This window comes from Mustela nigripes, chromosome 8 (assembly GCF_022355385.1).
Source record: "Mustela nigripes isolate SB6536 chromosome 8, MUSNIG.SB6536, whole genome shotgun sequence".
Classification (NCBI taxonomy): domain Eukaryota; kingdom Metazoa; phylum Chordata; class Mammalia; order Carnivora; family Mustelidae; genus Mustela; species Mustela nigripes.
The window spans coordinates 2958939-2984021 of NC_081564.1; the positions used below are offsets into that span (position 1 = coordinate 2958939).

The 25083-nt window shown below is 53.8% G+C and overlaps 1 protein-coding gene across 1 annotated transcript in view; it reads right to left on the minus strand.

The window, feature by feature from the left end:
* The window catches only part of TMEM132C (transmembrane protein 132C), a 289840-nt gene that overhangs the window by 82109 nt on the left and 182648 nt on the right, over nucleotides 1-25083 (minus strand). The window contains exon 3 of the mRNA XM_059408191.1: nucleotides 20659-20805. Coding sequence (XP_059264174.1) covers nucleotides 20659-20805 — 147 coding nt within the window. The remainder of the gene's footprint in view (nucleotides 1-20658; nucleotides 20806-25083) is intronic.

The window sequence follows — 25083 nt, forward strand, 5'->3', positions numbered from 1 at the left end:
CTCAGCTCCCCAGTGACTAAGCCCTTTAAGGCAGGTGCTCAGCTCCCCAGTGACTAAGCCCTTTAAGGCAGGTGCTCAGCTCCCCAGTGACTAAGCCCTTTAAGGCAGGTGCCTGCCTCCTCATCCTCCTCTCCAAGCCCTGCACGGACGGTGGCACCAATAGGGAATGCATCGTTTCTCGGAGTGGGCTCCCTGGGTGTTGCTTTGGGCCAGGGATTCTGCCACCCAACACATTTAGGAAGCAAGAAGCTTCCTTGCTACAGGCCTTATCAGAGACTTGCCGTGTACTGTGCCCCGGGACGCTCCAAGAAAGGGGGTAAGCATTGCATGATTTTCCAAACTTCTGTGACTAGCGAACCAGGGGTCAAGGGGTTTGCTTGGAGGAGTGGGTCCAGCAAGAGGATTGTTCATGTCCTCTGGGCCCCAGCATTTTTGCATAAAGTGGCAGTTTTCCAGCACATTTTGGAGCAACAGGATGATCGATACATACTGAACGGGAGACATTTGAGTAGAAATGTTGCATTAATAAGATGAGCCAGGGTGTTTGCAGTGTGGGCAGAGCTGGGGCGGTTGGTGGAGCTGTGCAGGGAGGGAGGGGGTCCCTTCCTTGGCACTCGCTCTCCAGCCCACCAGCGGGCAGACCTACTCCGGGGGCTGAGGGAACCCCGCACTGCACCCACCCCCGATCTTACAAGCCGGTACCGCTCCCCACCTCCACGCAGGAAATGTTTTTCCCTTTGGCAGTGTTTCTCTCCTTGCTTGTTTGCTCGGAGCACCGGCATTCTACTGAAGAGACTCTGGGAAATTGATGTAATTTTTGGAAGGTGGGGTGATACGGGTACTCACCTAAACATAAAAATCCCCAGTACCTTCCGTTTGGAGTAAAGCTTTTAGTATTTGTTTTTACCTTTTGCTTTCCTAATTATAACTGTCTTTATTAGTTGTGTTTGTTTGTTTTTTCAGTAGACTCCGAACCCAGCGTGGGGCTCGAACTCATGACCCTGAGATCAAGAATCACATGTTCTACCAACCAAGCCAGCCGGGTGCCCCTGTCTTTATTACTTATTATTATTATTATTTTTTTTAAAACACCTTACAGTTTCCCATCCAGATAAGCTTAATAGGAGGAAAGGATATACTTGGGAAAGAATTTGCATCGGATAAAATCATCAGATAAGAGGTAGGCTTAGAAGGGAGAGATGACTTTGGATGGTGGGGAAGAGAAAGGCGAGGGTGTCCTGGTGGGGAAGCAGCGTGAGCCAGGTTGTGAGTGGGCGCCCAGGAAGGCTGATCGGGTCGGGGACAGGCTAAGGGGAGGGTAAGTATTCCTGTTCACTGGCTGGCTGTGGCCGTCTGATGGGGGCCTGGGAGGTGGGGGCGAGACACGGCCACCAGACCCCAACACTTCCCGCGGTGGGCTGTGCGTCCTGTACTGAGATGCTGGCAAGTGGGGCGGCCTGGGGTTGGGAGGTGGAGGAATGCAGCTTGTCTGGCTTCCAGGCATGACCTACATTCTCATTTCAAATGCGTCCTTCTGTTCATACAAAAGAGAAGGATTAAGACGAAAGCTCTCTTGGGGCATCAGTGAGGAGGAGGGGAAGCTTTTAGGATCGCAGGGTTCCGCCGGCGTGGAGAGAAGTGGGCTTCAGACCAAGCGTTTAATTGCATTTACTTGTATGTTTCCCTTCTATTTATGGCGAACGGTACCGGGCTTTTCATATCCAGTAATGGCAAAGTTTCCCCTTTGAAACAAATTTGTTTAAGTAGCAAAAAAGATGAGTTGACTTTAATATAAAACACTAAATAGTCATAGTACTTCTAATCTGTGGATCCGGTAAAAATTGTGAACGGTATTTAGGGAACTCGGCCTCAGGTACCTGGAGGGCCCCCCCTGCCCCCTACCCCTGGACCTGTGTGAGGTCAGCCGGGAGGGAGGCGGGGCTCCAAGGCTTCCAACAAGGCAGTGAGGACTGGCCCCCCCGTGCAGAGAGCCGCTCTGCGGGAGGAGGGAGGGCTCATCGCATACCCTAGGGGAAGTCAAGGCAACATCTCTCTTTGTAACCCCGAGATGAGATCATAAAACTTTTAAAAGATCAATTGCTGCTTCAGGGGGGAAAGGCCTGAGTGGAGATCTGAGTTAATAAGAGCAGAGTGCAAGGTTCCCGGAGGCGTGGTCCAATCCCTTTATGGGCCAATTACTTCACAGGAGGCATGCTTCCAGGGCTTGGGAACCCGAGCTCATCTAAGAGCTCAGTGCATCAGTTCACGGAAACACGGCTTTGGTTCCAACAGACGCCTGGGAGAAACAACCCTGCTGGGGGGCGGGCGCGTCCCCTGGTGTCTCCCATTCCACAGGGGGCCAAAGGCCACAACCTCTGGATAAACATGGCGGTGGACCCCATCTTCATCTGCCAGGTTTTTCTCCCCGCGAAAAGAAGCTGTAAAGAATGGGCTTAGGAGCCCAGGTCTGTGTGGCTGATGGATACAGATGTGACGGTCTGTCTACACTATGGGACATTCCTCGGCTGTGAGAAAGGAGGAAATCCTGCCATTTAGGACAACACCAGGACCCGAGGGCCTTACGCTAAGCGGCGGAAGTCAGACAGAGGAAGACAAATACTGTATGATACCACTTAGATGTAAAATGTGAGAAAAACAGAGTAGCGTGGTGGTTGCCCGGGGCTGGGCAGGGGTGGTGAGACGTGGGTCGCAGGGTACAGACTTCCAGTTCTCAGAAGAATTCATCCCGAGGGCGTGACGTAGTGTGGTGGGTATGGTTACGAATACCGTGGTGGCAGGTGACCGTCCTCTGTGTCAACCCACATCACGGCTGCCCGGCCCACTGTTTACCCGCTGACCCCCTCGGAAAGGGGCTATAGGCACACGCGTCTCCAGGGACAAGTCGGACATTACTCATGGCGGGGCTTAAAATAATAAACAGTGGTAAGGACCACGGGGGAACATGTTCTCTGCCTGAACTGGCCAGACCCGGTGTCAGAGGGACACACGCGGTCCGGTTTCGGCAGTGTGGTCTGGTTTCTGTTCACGCATCCGCTGAGGCATCCACGAGGGTCACAAACGTCCAGAAAGAGAAGGTGACACAGACGGGACTCTGGAAGGAGGTCTCACCCGAGCCCTATTCATCAGGCAGCTCTTCCCCGACACACATGTCCAAACAAGAAGTGTGGTCCGTGAAGGTGCTCCCGTGGTGTTATTTGCAAAGGGGACAGACAGCAGAAGCACATCGTGAACGGCTGAGCTCCTGCGTGACCCTGGTGTGCGTGGGTGTGCACCTCTGGGCTCACGCCCGTGTGTCCCCCGTCCTGCACCTTCCTTCTTGGACGTGTCCAGTCCTTGTTGGTGCAAAGGGACCTCACAACGAGAAAATAACCCCAGCTGGATTCACTCCGGCTTGGGGGGCTTTTTCCTAGTTTTGCCCGAGATGGCCAGGATCTCTCATCCCCGCCTTCGCGCGCAGGGGCACGGCCTGAAAACGAGCATGAGCGCTGGTCAACAGGGACTGTGGTGGACGAGGGGCTCCGACGGGCGGCGGCGACGTCACTGATGTCACTGTGTCTGAAGTTAGCCTTTGCTTTTACTCAACTTTTTTTCCCCCCGGTCTTTCACGATTTGGGCAGCAGACGGCACGCTATCAAGGTTCTGTTTGAGGCAGCTTGTGTAAGCGACCCTCCTTTAACGGGAGACAATGAAAAATCCACCCGAGCCCGACGTGAGTAAGTTTTCATGGGAACAATGTGACCCCTTGAGTATTATGATCCTCCACAGAAGGCTGCCGACTGTCCTGATTCCCCGAATCGCCTGTCAGGTTTTACTACGGTCTGCTGGAGCCGCGTCGGGGGTGGGCTCGTCTGGGGTCCCCCAGTGAATGAAACGCGGGCGGCATATATGGAAACCGTAACTCGTGCTTCTGTTTTCCTTCCGTCCGCCGCCCCCCACCCCCGCTCTTCCCTTTGCTCCTTGGGCGGAAAACCCTCCAACCCGTTCTTCTCGTGCGGGCGTTCTTGGGAAACAGACACCCATGCCCTCCGGCACCTTTGTTAAGGAAGGAGGAAGTACTTTCTCTGTTCCTCCCCGTTTCGGAGGTCATGCGCGTTTCCTGGCACCCGCTGTTGAGAGGCAGACGCGGAGCTTTGCTGAGGCGCGGAGGCTGCAAAGGAAGCAGGTCCCCAACCCCACGACAGGCTTGTCCCGACTGATGACATCACACATGGTCCCTACTCACCCCTGTGACCTTGATACCCTCCTGTCTGTCTGTCTGTCCCTCTGCTGGGAATGCTCTTCCCCCACCAGGCCAGGAGGCTCATTCTGGATTCTTCCAGGGTCAGATGGGACCTTCTCCAAGGGGACCCGCCTTACCAGCCTGGTCATGCTCTGCCTCAGTATCCCTCATCCTGCCTACTTCCTCCTGGCACGGCTCACACTGACGGTCCTCTTTGCGCGTTCTAGTCCCTCTCCTCTGTCCTCCCTGGGCGGTGAGCCACCAGAGAGAAAGGTCTCGGTGTCCCCGGTGCACTCCGGCCTGGGTGGGGAGTGTCTGGTGCAGAGAAGCGTCCGGAGGCATAGGTGATAGAGAGGTTCTTGAAATTACCCCCTGCGGCAGTGTGCACGGAGTCACGCCCCGGAGCAATTGCTTCCAGCTCCCCCCCTGACTGTGTTTTCTCAGACAGACCGTCTCCGTGTCCCAGAGAGACGCGCTTTCGTGTCACAGCCGGGAGACGTGCTGGCCATCTGGGGCTGCGGGAAGCCTGAACGGCCCATTGGGCCACTCCCAGCAGAGGTCCCGAGTTACAAAGCATCTGTTTCATGTCCTACTCAGTCTCCGGCCTTGACCCCACTTTCCTGCCATCACCGTGCCCCTGTGAGTGTCCCCAGAAGGCACCGGACTGCGGGCTGGGCTGCCTGGCGCTGAAGTCTCCACTCGGGGCTCACCAGCTGTGCAAACCGGGCAGTTTCTTCATCTCTGTGTGCTTTGGGGTCCCGTCTGTGGACCACACACGATCAGCACAGCAGCTATGTGCTGGGGACACGGACATTCAAGGGTGGTGTATAAAGGACTTGGAGAAACGCCTGGTGCGTGGCGAGCTCCGTCAAAGGGTGTGCTCGCCTGTTTGTTGGAGATTTGCCTTGGTTTCCTATGATATTCTACATCACTAAAACCACTTTGTAGAAGAGGGTGTGAGCGTGAATAATGGAGCTGCTGAGGAGAAGCCAGAAGTCACACCCTAGATGGTTTGTTTTTCTTCCCTTTCATACACTGGGTCGCGGGAACCACCACCTTCCAGGAACGGCTCCACTAAAGGTCTTCATCGTGACCTGAGAGGCATTTGGTCTGCCACTGCGAAGACTCACCGTTCTCCAGGCTGCAACATGGCGTTAGTAAGGGATGTGTCTGGAAGGACACGAAGCACCCACACGTCCCCAGCATCACTTTCCCCTAAATCCGACCCCTCCTGACACGTCCGTGCCTGTGGTCTCAGCCTGGGACTGGCTGTGTGATCGGCGGTGGTGCCTGTTTCTTTTACCTCCGGGTTCTTCCCATCCCTGCCGCCCTGTGCACGCGATGTAGACGCGGTCCCGAGGGGCGGTGTGGGTGTGACACCAGGGTGGCCTGTCCAAGCAAGACACATCCACAAGGTGCCAAGTTTGGGTCACACACAGGTGCTCAGCCTGGGACCAAAGGGGGCCTCGGAGCTTTGGCCTGGCCACTTGAATACAGCTTCTCTCTGTGGCTGGACTGGCCCCTGTCGTGTGACAGCATGAAAGTGAGAAAGACTCCAGCAGAGGGGAGCGGTGATAAACCCAACACCTTCAAACTGAGGACACTGTTTTCGGTTGACAATGGCCAACCCTCTTGTGTGGACGTGAGTTGACGCCTGGCGTTCTGCTTCTCTCTTTCTCTTTTTTCTCGATTCAGTTTGGGGTGGCTCTTCTTTCTTGAATACAAAGAACACTTTTGGTAAAGCCAGCTCTGGGTGGACCATTCCCCGAAGGAGTCATTACATGGTTCTGACGTGGGGAAGGGTCTCAGAACACGAGTCCCACTTGAGTCTCCCCGAGAAGATCTGGAACAGGGACCGGATGTCTTCTGCAGGGTCAGCGAACTGCATTTGCTCTTCCAGTGATGCACCCATCCGCTACATGCCCCGTCCAAAACAGCGTCTCATTGTTCTACTTGAAACCCCCCAAAGAGCAGGGACCCCGATAATAAATACTTATACTTAATGCATGTTGGGCAATGGTATATAAACTCTTCCATTGAATTCTCAAAATGACTATAGGAAGGGGTGTCTGGGGGGCTCAAGCTGGTGAGTTGTCTTCCTTCTGGGGCTCCGGTCGTGATGCTGGGGTCCTGGGATCGAGCCCCGCATTGGGCTCCCTGCTCAGCGGGCAGCCTGCTTCTCCCACTCCCTGACGCTCCCCTTGCTCGTGCGTGGGCACTCACTCTCTCTCTCTCTCTCTCTTGCAAAAATAAATAAACAAGAATCTTAAAAAAAAACAACTGTAGGAGGGAGTGTACTCATTGTCATCCCTGCTTTGCAGAGGAGAAAACCAAGACCCAGAGAAGTGCAGAAACTTGCCCACGTCTCATCAGGAAGTCGAGGTGTTGGAAACCACTGGGAGTCTTATTTCTGGGTCCCCACTCAGAAGCATCCCACGGTATCACCGACAGGACCCGGCAGCCCAGCTGGTGGTGCGGCTGTTTATGTCTCCCTACGCTGCTAGTGGAAGGTCCAGGGACAGACATCACCGTCATGCGGAAACAGCAGTCTATTTCCGTTCATCCTCAGAAATCATTTTCTAGTTTTTGGTTGTTTGTGTTTGTTTTGTTTTTTGGGAGCCTGATATGCCCTAGCCCAGGGGTAGCAAAGGTGAGCACCAGCGTACCAGATCGGTGGGTTGCAATCAAGGTTGCAGGTTGCAAGGTACAGGTTGACCCAACCCAACACAGTTAAAAAAAAAAATGAGGAAAGAGACAATGTGTTCAGGTCCAAAAAGCCAGGAAGTTCCTTAGGAAAAACTGCCCCAAGCAACACGGTTGTTGGAAATATGCATCAGTCATCGTTCTGGGCACTAGACCCCTGCTCTTACTCAACCTTGTCTCGCAGCCTTTTTAAACTGAACGCCGACAATGCAGGGAGTCAGAGTCAAAGATCAGAGTCCAAGTCAAAGATCAGAGGTGGCTGTTGATGTCTTTAAAACTTTTATCTACTCAAGTTATGCTTCATCACTGACCTTCACACGGTTCTTAGGGGTCAGTCAAATCATGGCCAAAGTTTTGCGCTCAGTTTCGCAAAGAGGAATCCCCAAAGAGGAGATGTGTTTCTTGGAAAGAACAGAGGATTCCAAGGCAGAATATAATTTGCTGCTCTCACCCTGCTGGATGTTGTTGGACCGATTCCTTCAAATATCTTTGAATCTCAGTTTCTTCCCCTGTAACAAGAAGACGATAGCCAGGACCCTATTCGACCCTCAATGGTTTGCCGTCACAATCAGATTCAATTTATCCGTCAAGATGTTGTTGCAAATGATCGGGCTCCAGGAAGTCACGGGGACTTCTAGGTCTTACAAATTTACATACTCTTATCCAGTATCATTTTTAATCTGAGCAGTTTGTACGGATAATCCTGGAGTGGATAAGAGAACTCCATGTGAGGGATCTACCACCAGGCAAGAAATTAACTCCAAACTCAGTGGCTTACACAGACCTCGGTAGACAGCAGCTGCCTCAGAACCTCAAACATGAGACGGAGGAGAAAGCAACTTCCGTCTTGCTCAGTCGGGGATCGGGGAGGGTCTCTGTCCCAGCCGCAGATCCTTCGGCTTGAGCTGATCTGTACCTGTGTGGTGACCACCGTCTGTGCAGAAATGTGAGAATATTCAGGTGACTTGGCTTCTGTCTTTAACGTGAGCCTCGGCACTTCCTTGCAAGGTGGAGAATTAAAGGCATGATGGATAAGGTGTCTGTGCCGTTTAGCCTAGTTCGTACACTGTTGGCGAGGAAACACTGTACCTGAGACGGAACGAGTAGGGAATAATACGGACCACTTAGGAAGAATTAATGTGACGTGGGAAACGGAAAGGAAAAACGTATGAGGTTGCCCGGGAAAGGCCGGCAGAACAGCCGTAGAAGAGCCTGTCGCCGGGTCTTTGAGAAGAGGACCCAGGCAGGGGTCTGAAGGACTCATCTGAAGCCATTAGGATAATCTCTCGGGGCTAAGAGGCTGCCTCTCTTCCACACTCTTGTTTTGTTTTTTCCCCTCCAAGACCTATTGCCGCATTTCCTCCTGAGCAAAGACCTCAAGTGTCCGGCTGACTGGAGGAGCTGGGCTGCCATCTCTGAAAGTGTGTGCTCGTCCACGGGAAGGTGGCGGAGGAGAGGGGAGAAGGGTCTGGACGTGCGGAGACGCGGGCTGGAAGCCGTTGCTGCCTGATGCATTCCTCTCCCCTCACCTTGGCCTCTATACTAGCTGCTTGTGTCCTCTCGGACCACCCCACATGGGTTTTCCATATATTCACCGATGATATTGTTTACAGAGATGCACCAAAGAGTTTAAAGCCTTCCCGTTGTTCTTCAGGTACAGAAGGAGCCACGTCTCCGTGGGCGGGCATCCCCCGGTCTCCCTCATCTCCTCCTTCCGTGGGCCGGGCTGCCGTGGGCCGGGGCGCCATCTTGGATCCTGCCAGGGAGGGCACCCCCGGTGAAACCGGCGCTGGAGACAAGGGTCCTGGGCTTTCGAAGGCCACGCAGAGCAGAGGCACCCAACCTTCCCAGACCCCTCCATGACTGAAAAATACTCTTTAACGTCCTCGGCCTTAAACAAGGTTCCTTATCAAAGCAACTGACCCATAGCCTAAGCAATGCATGGTCCGATGATGAGTTCTCATACCACACGCCTCTCCATGGTGTCTGCCAGGGTTGTGACGAGGTATTTCCTGGCATACTTATGGTTGACTTCCTTCTTCAACCTTTCAAGCAGACGGTGAGTCCCGTGAGGTCAGGGTCCATAGTTGTCTTCTGAGCCCTAATATTCTTGGTGCCTGTAGGACCGTCAGTAACTATTTGATCGCTGAGTACAAATACATAAAATTCGGGTTAACACTCGGAGACCCTCCAGTCAGGCTTGGGTAGTCAGAGGCCTCCTTTCCGTGAGGGCTGGACAGGGATTCAGAAGGCAACAGCAGAGGACTCCCTACTTCCCATGCTTTGGGGAACAGCCGGAGCCCTCCTGCTCCCCGCAGGTCTCTGAGCTAGAATATGAAGCTGAGCCGTATTTCCTCCTGACCAGCAAGTTTCAGGCTTGGGCAAAGCTATGAAGTTCTTGTCAACTGGAAAGCCATCGCACGAAGATGTCTGTTTGTGTGGCAGTGCTTAGCTCAACGCTGGCATGTACAAACAGCTTCATGAATTCCTCACTGGGTGAATGCCACGTCCCCTGTCCAGCCCTGGAGAGGATGAGAACCAGAGGGGACGGCAGGCGTGGGGGAAGCAGCATTGGAGCACGAGAGTGGCTGGGTCTCTGCTGTGTGCAGCTCCCAAAGCCTGGGACACCCCCCAGCCCCCTGACACCACTGACTCCCAGAATGCCGTCCTTCAAGTACATGCAAACTCCTTGAACACATGTCTTTGTCTGCTCAATGGGGCAACATACTCTAACTCAACGTAGCCTAACAAGCATCGTTCAATTACCCGGTCGTTCAGCAAATAACCTCCACCTTCTTAACACAGGACCTTGTGATCTTGACTCCTCATCCAAACCACGGACAAGACAAGACAACCCCAGTCTACCTACAGCTGCGAAGACCATTCATGTCTTTGGTCACTCAGTATTTCAGACCCTTGTCTGTGCCAGGAACTGATCTAGAAAAGAATACAGAGGTGAAGACTATGGCCAGGTCCCTCACGCTGTCTACATTCTTGTGCAGAGGGACAGATAGTAAATGAATGAGGACATTTCAAGGCTGGTGAGTTATAGGAGGAAAAGTCAATCAGGTGATCGGTGTGCAAGGTCACAGATGGCCTCTCTGAGAATACGACATCTCAGCTAAGACCTAAAGATTAGAATGATCAACTCACACAAAGAGTCCAGTCAGAGGAATTGGCAGGTGCAAAGGCCCTGTGGCAGGACAAGTTTGGCTCATAAGGGACAGGCTTCCCAGAGGCCAGGGTAAAGGGAGATGGGAAGAGACTGATGACATGAGAGAAGCATGGGGGTAAGATTAGGGGGTCACATTCAAGAGCTGGGGTTTTATTCCTGGTGTGGTGGGAAGCCCTGAAGGTTGAGACCAAGAGAGAGTTGCATGATCTGATTATGCTTTAAAGGGAATACAGTACTCGGGCCATTTTGAGAAGAATGGATGGCAAGAGTACTGACAGTGAGCTCAGCTTAGGGGAGAATTTCCAGGGGACCTAACCAGGGTCCTTGCAAGGCCTGGGTTTACAAACGGCTGGTGATCATGGGCAGAGGCACCGCACGCCCAAGGGAGATGCTCCAGAAACATGGCAGGTCCCACGGCCACAGATGCTACTCCAGAGCTTCCCAGGAGGGACCGGGGAGACTGGGACCAACTCCCTAAAAGCCCACACCATGACTCCCACGTTAAGGGCTGCTTTGGGGCAATTTGCTAGCAACATCACTTGCGAGGAAACACAATCAGAGCATCAAGAGGTCCAAGGCTTGTCAGCAACGTGTGGGCGAGGGGGATGGCGGCGGGAGTCGGTGCAGGCTCGCACGTCAGTGTTCTCATTTACCCGCGCTCGCGCCATTCTGCTCGGCACATCTCCAGAATCTCTCCCACACACAGAGTCACAAAAGCGCAAGACGGTGTTTGCACACCGTGGATCAAAGTAGCGTCTCCAGGCAGAGGACAGAATCCGCTCAAGGCCAGTGAACGGGGCTGCTTTAGACAATCGATGCTTTATGCCATCATAAGCAAATGCTTTTAAGAGGATGGGGAAGAACTTCACGGACGGATGTGGAGGAATTACAAGATGGACGGGTGGCTGGAAGAAAGAAGCAATGCTGTTTAACGTTGAAAGGGGGAAGAAATTGTGTGTGCGTGCATGCGTGTGTGCGTGTGCGTGCATGCGTGTGTGCGTATGTGCTTTCACATGCCAAGAATGTCTTTGGAAAGGGGATGATAAAGGGCCGATGCTGGTGAGCTGCGGGAAGGGAGCTGGGCAAGTGGAGGGCAGGGGTAGACCTCTACACGTGGGCCTGTCCACATTTTGAGTTTGGAGCTCTGTAAACACATCACCTTCCTTCCCGCACTCCTCCAGAAGAAAATAAATTAAGAGCCCAAAAAATAAAAGCAGAAGGGGAAAATGTGCCTCAGTAAAATGACGAATTACAAGGAGCCTTCAACCTTTGGCTTGGCGTATTTGCCTCCCACCGCCAGGGGCCTGGAGGCTACCTCGGTCCCTCCAGCATCCGTCTCCGCCGTCCCTTACATGCTCGGGCTGCACGGAGCACGGGAGCCAAGTGCAGAGCCAACCAGCTGCCCAAACTCCAGGGAGTGAGTAAGCCCAGAGGACTGGCAGGGGGGCGAGGAGGAAGGGGAGCAGGACCGCCGGTGCAATGTTGGGGACAAAGTCCCGGCCAGCAGGACAGTGTGGCTCCACGACTGACCCGTGTCACCACGGGATAGAGTGCTGTTCCTTGTCACAGTTACAACGCCAAGAAGTCAGAGCCACGGTGTGAGAATGTCAGCGAAGCTTCACTCCGTGGGGAACAGGAGAACGAACAGTCTTTCTGGACGTTGGCTATAGACTGACATCTTCAATACCCACGAGCTCAACACCCTAATAAATATTGTTATTTTTCCTCTCATTTTCACATGAGACCCAAAGAAACAGATTCATTTGCACAAAACCACACAGGTCCCAAGGATAAGATCTGAGACGTGGACCATGTTGCCTGGCGGGCTCCCGAGGCCATACTATTGTCCTGGAGCCATTTTCCTTCATGGGTTTCTTCAACAAAATGTCTCATTTTGCACAAATTGACTCATTTGCACAAAATGTCCAACACTGCGAAGCCTCTTCCAGGTGCCATGGTTTTAACTCCCAGTGTCTCCTCTTTTTCTATAGAAGCTGATCTCCTCTGGGGGGCTGGCTCCCTCCACTGGAGGCAGGCTCGATGGGATGGAAATCCACGGATGCCGGACTCCCCAGCCTTTCACCATGGGATGGAGGAACCCAACGGCCATTGCAAACGTCAGAGCAATGTTCACGGCCAAAGCCAGCCCTTGGGTCTCTAGGAACATCTCCTCTTCTCTTGAGCTTCTCAAAACTTCTTCTCTGCCTGCTCACCCACCCCCAGGGGCTTCCAGCACATTCTCTTGGGAGAGTTCAGTTTCTATAAATGCCAGAACACACCAAGAACCTCAACCACGTTGGGCTTTAGCCTTCGGCGCAGGCTGAGTGCGGGAGAGAAGGCAGCATTCTAAGGAGAAGACACACAGTGTCCGCATCAAGAAATTCTCCTGCCACAGGGCAGATTTCAGACGTGAGCCTGTCGGGCCTGTAGAGTGGGCTGTGTGGGGACATGTCTGACTTCTTCCTCTGGGGACCCAGAGCTCACGCCTATGTCACCGACTGGGATATCTTCATTTGTGGCAATCTGTCTGGTGTATTTTCTGCGATATCTTCAAATCTCTCTTTGAGGGAAGGCTCGGTCTGGGCAATTTCCTTCATAGAAAAGCAGATTATCTTGGTGTTCCATTCCCCTAAGCTCGCTGGGACTGTTTACACGAAGCAGAGATGAGAACACTCCTATTCCGGGATTCTCCAAAAACAAACAGCCGAACATGGTCAGAAATACAAGGTCTGCAATCGAGAGTGCGTAGACGAACGCTGAGGGGTATTCTAGTCACTGTTTTCTGTGACTTTTGCTTTTTGAAATGCTTCCATACTTTTATGACCTGCCTGATTGACTTGTGTCCCCTGGGGCTGAGCCGAAGCCCAACGGGCTTGGGGGATGCTCAGGGGTTGCTGTTCCGGGGTGGGGGCGTCAGCTGGTGGTCCAGGGATGTGCACGGACCCAGAGAACGTCGCCAGTGTAGACTAGCTAGAGAACGCCGCTGACCTGCCCCCCTGTAGGACAGAAGCTAGGCGACGGGGGCAGCAGGGTTGAGGGACACCTGGCGCACGGACAGGTACCCTGCAGGGCTGCCGCCTAAGAGAGCTGGCGGAGAACAAGAATAAGGAACCAGAGGATGGACGTGTGTCTACAACATCTGCTGGAAACACGGGAGTCTGTGTGCCTCATCTTCAGGCGGGATCCCGTGGGGAAAATGGGGGAAGCTGAATGTCACACAGGGTGGGCCTCACTTCCATGTCTTTCTAAAAGAAGCAGACCGTCTGGGCCGGGAAGGCTATTTTCTGTCGCAGGTTTGACCCCTGGAGGACAGATGAGCAGCCCCCGAATGCACGCAGGTGTGCTTGCCTCCAACACGGAGTGCGAGACAGGCTCAGACGGGCCCCTCCTGCGCACAACTGGCTTGCTGGTGAGCTAAGCTCCTCTAGAGGTTCCTCTTCCAGGATCCGCACGGTGATTTTTACAAATCAGAGCTGATCTTTGCAAACTGGGAGATGTCACATGGCAGTCTGGAGTTTCAGCTTTGCTAGAGAAACCTGGAGACTGGGCAACGTGGGGATTGCCTTTCCCCCCAGAAAGGCTCCAGAGGGAGGAGTGGGCACTCTCAGCAGGCAGGTGCTCTCCGTCCTACGCTCCATCCAGCTCTCCCCGCACGCAGGGCCACCCCCTTCCTTCACCTCTCTGGCTCCTTCTGGTCTGCAGCCCACGCAGATGCCCCCGCCTTTGCTTCGCCACGTGGCCAGCCTCGCAGCCTGCAGCGGCTGAACTGAGCCCCCACATCTGCAGCCTATGTTTGCAAATCTCTAGAGGACCCTGCCATCTCCCAGAAAGTGGGGGGCCCAGGGAGGGGCCGTAGAGACCTAAAGATGGGCACTACTGGTTTATTTCTATGAAAAAGTTAGCAACCACAATGCCCGGCGGCAGCAAACTAAGTAAATTAAGATTCTTGCACTTAATAACTTGCTAGTCAGCCACGTAAATTACCAAGTTTGGGGCAGGAGCTTTGGCAGTGTTACTTTACAGAAGGAGACACATCACGGTCTGGTCTCAGCTGTATACAAATACACGCACAGTAACGGTGACCGTGAGCATAAGGTGTGGAATCCCTGTTTATGGAGGCGTTTTTGAACATGTTTTTCCGAGGCTGAAAGGGACATATGGGCATGGAAGAAAGTAAGGCTAATCCAAAGAGAAAGAAGCAACATAACGTCTCAGTTTGGAGCTAGTGAGTCTTTAACACCAGCAGAGCGTTTACTCGCTATGGCTGACGCCGGCAACACAGTTTGCATGCTGGAACTGCGGCTGTCCACGCTCACTTTAATCCGTGCAACAGACACGAGCGTTTTCCATTTATTTATAGACATGCGAATTATTTCAAAACTTTTTTCTCATTTGCACAAATATTCAGTCGGACACTTCCTCCCTCTGCCTTCATTTCTTTGCTTCACCGGCCCAGTGGTGTGCTGACTCCGTTCAAGAAATCACGAGAAAGATTTACTGAAATATACAGTGTGTACAAAGCATTCTGTGAAACAAAAGTACACGGAGTATAGTTTTTATGCTCTCAAGCGTGACGAAGGATACAGAGTATTATGGCTACTTAGAGTTTCATTTTTAAGATACTATATTTGCTTCCTGGGAGACATTAGAACAGCAATATTTTAATAATAAAGCCCAATAGGAAAATTTTTAAATGTCCAAGCGAAGCAATTTGAGTGAAGGTGTGCTGTACACACCAGCACGGGGTATGACGCGCTGTGGAGAGTCGCTTAGGTGGGCTTGGGGACCCTCCCCCGGGGAGTCAGCCTCTGGGCCACAGAGGCTCCATCCCCAATGGGAGCTCCCTGCTCACTTAAAAGCATGTCCGCAGTTCAAAGACACACGGACTCTCTGGCATTAGCTGGACTGCAGAGAGGGAGGCTCGGATAAAGCATCAGGTAAACCGTATCTCGGAAAAAAAGTGCAGTTTGGGGTTGGGGGGAGTCATGGTCAGCTGCGCCTCCCCCCCAGGCAGGGGTCACCTCCCAGCCTGACAAGGTTCTTGCTGGGTCAGACCCCAGCTGCTCACGCCAGCCCTGCTATCCAGGTTTAAAGAAAGATTCAGGATGGGAAGGAGACAGAAAGGCAAGCCAGAGATGCTCCCTCTGGAACCTTCATCAAAAGTGCCTTGGAGGGCACCCCTGGGGGGCAGCGGCTGGCCACAGCCTTCACCCTCTTCCTGCGGACAGGACACAGAGGCATTTGCTTCCTGCTCAGTTGACTCAGACTCACGGCCCTGGTGTGGGGGGATCTGGATAGAACGTGAATGGCTCTGTTGGCCTCACACCCTGTGAGTATGAAGTATGGCCTCGGAGGCCGTTAGCTGAGTTTGCATGATTGCGGAGACGCTCAGGCTGTTGAAATATTAATCTCGGGGTTAGAACGAAATGCAACACAATTAGGTGTGCGTATGGGCAGTGGCCAACTCTCTTCCTGGATCTGAGGGTTTACAGACAGATGGCGGCAGGACCCCAAGCCCAGAGCTTCTGGGCTCCAGGGAGAAAGCCCTGCATCGACGTAAAGCCTTGGTGGGCGGCTTTTCTAACAATTTCTTCCTTCCAGGTGCACACGGAAGAGGCCATTCCACCAGGGAGGGAAGTGGGGGCCCTTACGTTTCTGACAATCCCAGACCCTGAGATGTGGCTCCATGTCTAAGTGATTTTGCAGGTAAGGGACGGGGAAGACAGAAACTGTGGTCAGAGAAAGCGCCCGCCTGCCCAGATCCCTGGGGAGCTCCTCGGCGTCTATCACAGCTGAGAACCGTCTGTGCCAAAGCAGAGGGGGGCAGATTTTATGCTCCGCAACCATCCATCATGTGCAAGGATTGTCTCCGGAAGATGAAAACTCTCTGGCTTTCCCAAGCGTGAGCCAAAGCACCCTGGAGCCCAGGACTGTGCTCTGAAGGACGCAGGTGCAGGGCGTCAGAGCAAAGCCTGCTGCTGGGGACTGACTTGGTCCCCCCATCCGGAATTCATCTCTGGGAGCCCAAACCCTTCACATGACTATACTCGTAGAGGGGACCTCTAGGGCGATAATGAAGGTTGACAGAGGTCATAAGGGTGGGTCCGAACCTGATAGGACTGGGGTCCTTGTAAGAAGGGACAGCAAAGCTCTCTTGCTGTCCCTCTCTCCTTTTTTTTCTCTTTCTCTCCCCCCGCCCCCAAGGGCACGCAGAGGAAAGGCTATGTGTGGACACAGCTGGAAAGCCAGGAAAAGAAGTCTCCGCCAAAGCCAGCCCTGAAAACAGCTCGATCTTGGGCGTCCAGCCCCCAGAACTAGGAGAGAATGTATGTCTGTCTCTTAAGCCCCCATCTGTGTGTGGCGTTTCTTTAGGGCCGCCCAGCTGACCACCGGCCCACGCAGGTGCACAGAGGCCGACAGGGGGCTTGAAGGGGGCACCCGGGGGCTGGAGTGGGCACACAACACACCAGCCCATTCACTGCGTTTATCCTACTACAACAGGAACATGCACCAATTATACCTCTGTTCTAATCACCGAGGATTATCATTTAAAATAAACCATACAGTTTAATACTTACTGCAGTGCTCATTAGGAACAAGCAGACAATACATTGAAGGATGTTATCACTAAAAATAAAGGTGCATTTAAAAAACCCAGAGCAGGGTGCCTGGGTGGCTCAGTGGGTTAAGCCACTGCCTTCAGCTCAGGTCATGATCTCAGGGTCCTGGGATCGAGTCCCGCATCGGGCTCTCTGCTCAGCGGGGAGCCTGCTTCCTCCTCTCTCTCTCTGCCTGCCTCTCTGCCTACTTGTGATCTCTGTCTGTCAAATAAATAAATAAAATCTTAAAAAAAAACAAACAAAAACAAAAACAAAAAAAACCAGAGCAATTCAAAGTTGATTCAAAGGAAAACTGACTCGAGCCCTGACCCGAGCGTCCACGAAGAGGTGTGACCCCGGGCGGGCACCTGCCGTGGCTGACAGTTCCGTGGGGCTTTCCATTTTCCAAGCTGATTCTGCAGCGTCCCCCACAACATCTCTTGGGTGTACCACTCTCCTGAGCCAATGAACCAGGATCCTCAATTTTTAGTGCAACAAGGCTCGCCAATTGAGGCAGGAATGGTAAACTTCCTTCTGAATCAACTGGATTGAGTCCAATGGAGAAGGCAAGTCGGCTGAAGGAGAACAGTTGATACTCAGCTAAGGGAGGGCAGGTTTAAGCCACTGGCCTGGGATCCACACCCCTCTGTTTCATGGCCCAGCTACTTTCCTGGCAAAATTTCTGCAAATCTTTTCTATGTCACGGGCAGCCAGACCACATCCCTCCACCTGTCCTTCCCCCCCCATCCCCATCCTTCCCCCTGACCTTCGAGGAGAGCTCACAGGCACCACTGCAGAAAGCCGTCGGGGCCCGGAAGAGCTGTCAGCCCGACACTCCCAGGGAGCACCACCTCCTGGCACCCACCCTCCCGTGCACGCCCCTCTCCGGAGTGCGGCCCAGACTGGATTCCAATGAACAGAATACAGTAGGAGCGTGCGATGCCACTTGTGAGATTAGGTTATGAAATACTCCAATTCCCATTTGCTGGCATTTCGGTTCTCCCAGGACCTTCTCAAAGGCTTAACTTGGTGGAGGAGGGCACCCACCAAAGAAGAAGAAACTGAGGCCCACGGCCCTATAGCCTCAAGGACCTGAATCCTGCCTGCGACCATGTGAGCCTGGGAGAGGGTCGGCTTTGTCGAGCCTTCAGATGAGACCGTGGTTCCCGGAGGAGGAGATGGCGACTGACCCTTAGTGACAGGCCCTGGGGAAGGGGTCCCGGTTAGGATGGGCCCAAATCCCTGACCCATGGAGACCACGAGATAGATAATAAATGTGTCCTTTTCTGAACCTGTAAGCTTGGGGTGATCGGTCACACAGCAGTAGATAACAAGTGGGCGTGGCCTTTGCTCTACAGGGAGAAGGGACAAAGCCCTCCTCCCCCCCTGGGGGACTTGCACCTTCCATGACAACAAATGCCCTTATTGGAGTTGGGGTCCTTTGGGTCCCAGGTCTCCACACAGAGTTCCGCTTCCTTGATGGCGGGGGGTGGTCAGGAGCTGACTCGGTGTTTGCTGGACATCCGTGCACAGCTCCTCCTCCAAGGGGACCAACCAAGATTTTCCTCGGAGCTCAGTGAGGAAGGCAGTGAGCGTAGGACCCCTATCAGCCGTGTGCCGGGAAACAGGCTTTCCAACAACAAAAAAGAAGCTCCCCTCTCTGCAAACACACATGGGCCCACAGCGGACTTCCCAGAGACTCCGCGCAAACAGGGTCACCTCTGGGACTCCTGAGAATGTGCGGCCATAGGGCTCCCCTCCCTCGCTCGGAGACTCCTCCCGACTGGGTCGTGAACGACTACATGCCTACCTTCACCGTTAATGAACACCTTCGCTTTTATTTGCCTAATCAACACCAGTCTTACGGGTTTGTTAGGCTTTATGGGCGTTGGATTCAGGAGACTTAATTTTGCCTCTGATCTCCTGCTAGTACCAGGGGACGCCGGCACACATTTTTCTGGTCCCTTTTTCACGAGCTGAAACATTTGGACACACAACCCTCACCCCATGTGATGTACTGACATTCCTTCTTGTGGGGAGGATCGGGGGAAAGGTTGGTGTTTGAATCAGGAAGCTGCTGGGACACCAGATGTCTCACTGGCTACGCATTAAAGGAAGGACCGTGGGGAGAGGGCTTACGATCAAAGAACTGGGTGTTTCTAAACCAAGTGGAGAATTTGCAGAATTTTTTTCTTGGCAGCCTTGCAGCGTTCAGTTAAGAAAACGTGTCCGATGATGGGATACATTTTTCTTTAGTGTTACTCCCTTCAAGAAAATACACGAACAGAATGTATCAAGAGCCCTAAAAATGATCAGAAATTTTGATTGTAAAGAAACCACCTTAAGCACAAAGAGAAGTGGATAGACCTTTATGAGAAAGACGGTTTACTGCTGCAGTGTTCATAAAAATAAAAAGAACCACCGCAACGTCCGAGGACGTGGGCAGGGTTATTTACGCAACGTTAAATCTGCATGACGGAACACCGCAGGGCCCCTGAGCCATTTCTGAGGACAATTTAATGTCAGGAGGAAATGTGTTCGACAGGAGCGAAAGTGTCTTAAAATCTGTATAGATTACGATACCGGGTTTGTAAGATAAATACGCCGACTGCACGTTTACCGTGTGTATAAAACACGGGAGGGGAACGGACCAACTTGCAGCCGGGGGTTATTCTTTGCTGACAGAATACTGATGCATTCTTCGATGTTTCTCCCTCAATTAACTACGCTTCACCAATACTTTAAAGTGAGACTGTGTTATTTTTACATGCAGTAAATAGTTCTTTTAAATAATAATCCGGGTGTCTGTATAGAACCCCACATAGCGTCTCCTTGTGTCCTATCATCACTGATGGTCACCCCAGGTTTAAATGTCTCCTCACTGCTATTGGGGTCTAATCCTTCATGATTCAGACACCAGCTCTGACGTGAGCATTTCCCCCCACCACCAAGCGGCGCTGCCACACCAGCTGGGGTCCTCCAGCTCAGTGCCATCTTTAGCCGGTCCACCCGGAGAGGGCATGGGATCCCCCAGGGGAGGGGCGGGGTCCCCCAGGACTGCGCCCCCACGCACAGGTGACAGTGGCAGGTGCAGGCTGTCCCTGGGTTAATCACGAGACTAACATAGTATGAATTAATACTGTAGATTCCAGGACTCAGGGAAACCCTTACTGACTAGGGTAAAGGACCTAACTCAGGAGCAGACAGATGGAGGAGATGCACAGGGCAGGGCGTGGGGAAGGATGCAGGGCTTCATGTCCTCTCTGGATGCCACATGCCCCAAATCTCCATGGGCTCATCCACCTGCAAGCTCTTTGAGACCCATTCTTTGGAGGCCTCATGACCGAGCTAAGATGCAGGATATCCTCGGCCGCTGATAACTGAAGTCAAACTCCAGACCCTCTGCCCCTGGGAGATGTTGGGGGTGGGGTTCTGGAGGCCCAGGTGCTTTCCAAAAGTCACCTCATTAACGTAAGAAAAGTCACCTTTGCTGCTCTCATCCATAAGGAAACTCTCAGGGTTTTAGGAGCCCCATGAGGGGAACAGGGAGGAAGCCCAAATACGTATTTCTTATTATAAAGCACAATGTCAAGCAAAGAGTGAGCACTTGGAAGAAAGCAGCGGCTGCTAGTCTGGGGGGCTGGGGCATGGGGAGGTGACACAGCCCAGAGACCTGAGCCCAGGTGGAGCGCATGCCCGAGGCCGGGAGGCAGAGCCAACCACGCTCACAAGCCTCTGCTCCAAGCCCGAACCGCAGCCTCAGAGCCAGAGCCGAGCCTGCCCCACCTGGAGACACCAGAGGGTCCTGCCAGTGACAGAGGCGCCTCCAGACCTTCAGGCCGAGGGGTTCACAGCTCCGCTAAGCAGCGGGTAAATGTGGGCGTCAAGCAAGCCTTCCAGACGGCGACCCGGTCCCCGGAGCCCGCGTCATCAGGCCTTACCTGTTGCGCGCGCCAGACCCCAGGCGCTGGCACAGCACGGTGGTCGTGGCGTGCTTCCCCCCGTTGCCCAGCTCCTGCTTCACGTCCCACTGCCGGGGCTCGCTGGTCCGGGTGCCCAAGATGTTCACCCCCTTCTTCACCTTGGCTCTGCGGGCAGGAAGACAGGCGAGAGAGAGCCACGGCGTTAAAGACCGAGCTTTGCCGAGGGGCCCACGCTCTGCTCCACGGCCCTGCCACCCTCCCCTGCTTGTTCCATCGTCTGCGTTTCCGTGGCCCGAGCGGAGGTGGGTGGAGGGCGGCAGGGGAAGGGTCCCTGGGCACCCCACACCGAGAAGCAGCCTCGGGAGGCATTCAGGGGGAGCGCCCGCCTGCCCGAGACAGTCGTTCTCATTCAGGGGGCACAGGGCCATGTCAGGACAACGTAGGGAGAGGACTTGCACGGCTGCTGCAGACTCTCGAGCCTGGGAGAAGATGCAGGAGCAGGACTCCCACATGCAGCTGCCCATGGTCGGCAGGAAGGGGGAGAGCGCATAGGGCTGATGCCACGGTCGCCCGTCCCCAGGATCGGTGGTCCCAGCCCCGACGTGGGAGGAGTGGATGAGGCTAGAACAAGGAGAATTTGCAGAGTCTGCTGATGAAGCAGCTGGACGCGAGGGCTCTCCCCCTTCCCACCCAGCGTGGTGAGTGCAGAACTCTGCCTCGGGGCTGGGGGACCCCTGGGCTGGGGAGCGTGGGGTTGCTGTGGTGCAAAGAGACAGGGACGTGACCCTCTATCAACTGATCACTGCAATTCCAAGCCTCTGTCTCCAATGCTGGACCCTCTCCCTCCAGGAAAAAAAAGCAAGGTTCAGGGTGGACACTGGCATCGGCGCAGGACTCAGGAGTGACCCTGTCCTGGTGGGGGGGGGCGGTGCTCCCTTTCAGTCTGGCTGTCCCCGAGCTGCCGCATGGCACCTGCACATGCCTTTATACCTGATGTCCCCACGCTTTCTCAGCATTTGAAACCCAAATGTGTCCCTCCTTCTTTTCAAAAGGTGCTGGACTCGGTGCAACACAGGGATGACGAGTTCCTTAAGGAAAATCAATGAGGAGGGCAAACTCGGAACACAGAAAGCCTCACTTTTTTTTAAAAAAATATTATTTATTTATGTGACAGAGATCACAAGTAGGCAGAGAGAGAGAGAGAGAGAGAGAGAGAAGCAGCCTCTGCATTGAGCAGAGAGCCGGATGCGGGACTCGATCCCAGGACCCTGGGATCATGACCTGAGCCGAAGGCAGAGGCTTTAACCCACTGAGCCACCCAGGCACCCAGAAAGCCCAACTTCTGTCCTCCGATGCATCTGTCTCTCGGTGACCTAGAGTCTGCATGTAACATGCTCTCCCTAGAAGCTTCTAGAAGCCACTGGCACAGCTGCTGCTGGAATGAGCATCTGTGCGGTGTGAGGAGGGGACGTGGAGGGCGGGGGCCGGGTACCACCTGGTCTCTGGCCCTGCAAGGCTGAGTCAGCCAAATCCGATCCGCAGAGTATGTAATAAAGGAAAGCGTATAATTAGTTGCTATTACGGGCCGGACGTGTACTTCCGTCTAAACCCATACGCCGAACCCCCACCCCCAGGACTGGAGAACATGACCTCGCATGCACACAGAGGCAGGCCAGCTCATGGGCAGCTCCGGGGTGGCCCAGTGCAAAGACCGGTGACCTCGTGTGCTCCAAAGAAGGAGCAGCTAGTAGACAGACGGCATACTGGACAATGAAACGGAAGGATGAAGCCAGCTATCCGTGCACCCTGGAGAGAAGCCTGGGGCCAGGTGCTCCCTCAGAGCCCTCAGATGGGACCTTGATTCTGAACTTCTGGCCTCAAATCCATGAGATGAGCCACCTGTCCTTTAAGCCACCACCTGGTACCTTGTTACGGAAGCACTCGCAAATGTACACAGTTGACAATGGGAAAATAAAATCAAAGTTGAGGGGGTGCCTGGATGGCTCGGTGGGTAGAACGGGGGACTCTCGATCTTGGGATTGTAGGTTCGAGCCCCACGTTGGGTGGAGAGATGACTTAAAAATAAAATGAAATTAAAAGCTCCCATATAAAATTCTGGATTTCTGCTTTTTAAACTGCTGGGATATTCAGTCATTCAGCAAACACTGAGTGTGGCACATCGTGGTGCCGCGTGTCCTGTGCTGGGTTTGGAAGCTACCCCATGATTCCTACCTCGGATCCCACGAAAGCGAAGCTGGGGGCTGCTCCCAGAGCCTTGTGGACGCGAATTAGAAACCCATCCAGCTGGCCTCACACTAGGCACCCTGAGGGTTGGCCTGACTTCCTCGCCTCAGCCCAGCGTTAACAGACTTTTCTCTGGCTGGTGGCATGGGGGACTACCAGAGAGGGTCCAGGTGTGACGAGACGTGGCCTGCTGTCACTGCCTTTGAGAAGGGAGCGGCCGTGCATGAGCCCAGGGATGCGTGGCAGCCGTTTGGAGCTGAATGTGTGCCGCCTCCCCTGACAACCCGCAGGGACGGAGGGTCTCCCTCAGTACTGCCACAATTGAAAGTGAGTTCAGCCAACAACAGCCTAAGGGTTCTTGGAGGAAGAGTCACCCCTACAGCCCCCAGGTAAGAACCCAGCCCTGCCAACACCCGATTTCAGCTTCGGGAGACCCCAGCCCAGAATTTGGTTTCCAGCACCTTGAGCTCATACACGGCTGCTCTTTTAACATGCAAGTCTGTAGCAATCTGTTGCACATCCTGGAAAAGAGCCCAGTGTTGCAGGAGCAGCAATGCACCCAGGAAGGCGGGGGCAGAAAACATGAGAACAGAACGTGCGGGCTAGGAGATGGGGCAGCGTTCCCCATGCAAATAGGATGTGTGGGTGAGCGTGACCACTCCACGTAGATTCAGCCTGCTTGCAACGCTGTTCATGAGCGCGTCCCCCGGTTTCCTTTATTCACTGACATCAGGGTTTCTCGACTCAAGCTCAACTGCTATGTGGGGACAGACATCACTTTGCCACAGGAAGCCGTGCATTGTAGGATGTCTAGCTGCTTCTTCCCAGAAGATGCCAGTAGCACCCTTCCCCGGGTGTGACAACTAGATATGTCTCCAGACTCTCCCGAATGTCTCTGATTGGGGCGGAGGGGAGGCAGTCAAACCATCCTTGACTGAGAGCCAGTGATTTTCTGACCCTTCTTGGCACAGAGCTGACCATCCTCATCCCAAGGCATGGACCAAGTGACCTTCAACTAAGAGGCAAAATTAGGGGGCTCGCCCCTCTCTGCCTCAGAGTGGACGATTCCTACAGCTTCCAGTCCACTGGTACGTCCTCTTGAATCATTCCTAGGTTTTTTGTTATCAGGGCAGCCCTCTGCCTGCCTATGGGAGTGAAGTCCCCCCAGAAATGAGGCACAGACAGGTTCCAAGGAGGTGGAGAATGTCCCAGAGGTCATCACTGCAACTGCCTAGAAGGACTTGTGTGTGTGTGTGCATGTGTGTGCACACACCAGTGGGTTTGTGTGCATGCACATGTAGGGGTGTGTGTGTACCTGCCCTTGCACGGGTGTGCACACACACGTGTGTGCATGCCATGTACATATGCACCTGTGTGTACCTCTGCACGTATGCACATGTATGTATATGAGGACACATGTGCGCATGGCCACTGAAAACCAGCTCCTCCTCCTCGCCCCTAAATGACAAAGATCGGCGCTATGTGGGTCGATGCATATGGTAAATGTTCCCAGCATCCCGCATGCCAACACCCACCTGGTCTCATCGAACCACGAGGCGGGGCCGGCCTTTGACACGTGTGCTAAGGACTCTCCAGGTGCATAGCCCCAGGTCTGGCCCTGCCCCTCACTCTACTCTGTGCTCCAGGTGGCTGACTCTAGGGACCCTCTACCCTCACTCCGGGGATGTCTGGCCACTGGGGACACGATACCAGATTGCAGGGCAGGGGAGGGACAAGTGGGGCATCTACGGGTCTCCATGCAGCAACAGGTGCAACCCTGATGCAACCCTGCATCAGGACAGTCTTTCCCCAAGGCTCCAGGACTCACCAGGTTCCAACAACAGTGCTTTCTCCACCCCTTCAGGCCTGGGGGTACAAAGCTAGTTCCTCCATGCCTCAACCTGCCTGCACCTCCACGAACAGTCCTTCCCGTTGCCAATGATTTTCCATTAACCTTGCAGTGTGCTTTTTGTCTGCCGTTGCCCCCCGGGGGGAGGCTAGGGTGCCTTCTGTCCGTGGCCCATCGCTTCGCTGGTTCTCTGTTACTCCCTCCGTCATGGCAGTGATGTTCACTCTGTTGTCATGACAGATGACAAAGAACTTCTACCCATCCCTCAACGACAGCAGATCTCAACATGTCTCCCCCATTGCTTGGGGCTGGCCTTCGTGTCACCATAGAATCTGCATTGTAACAGATCA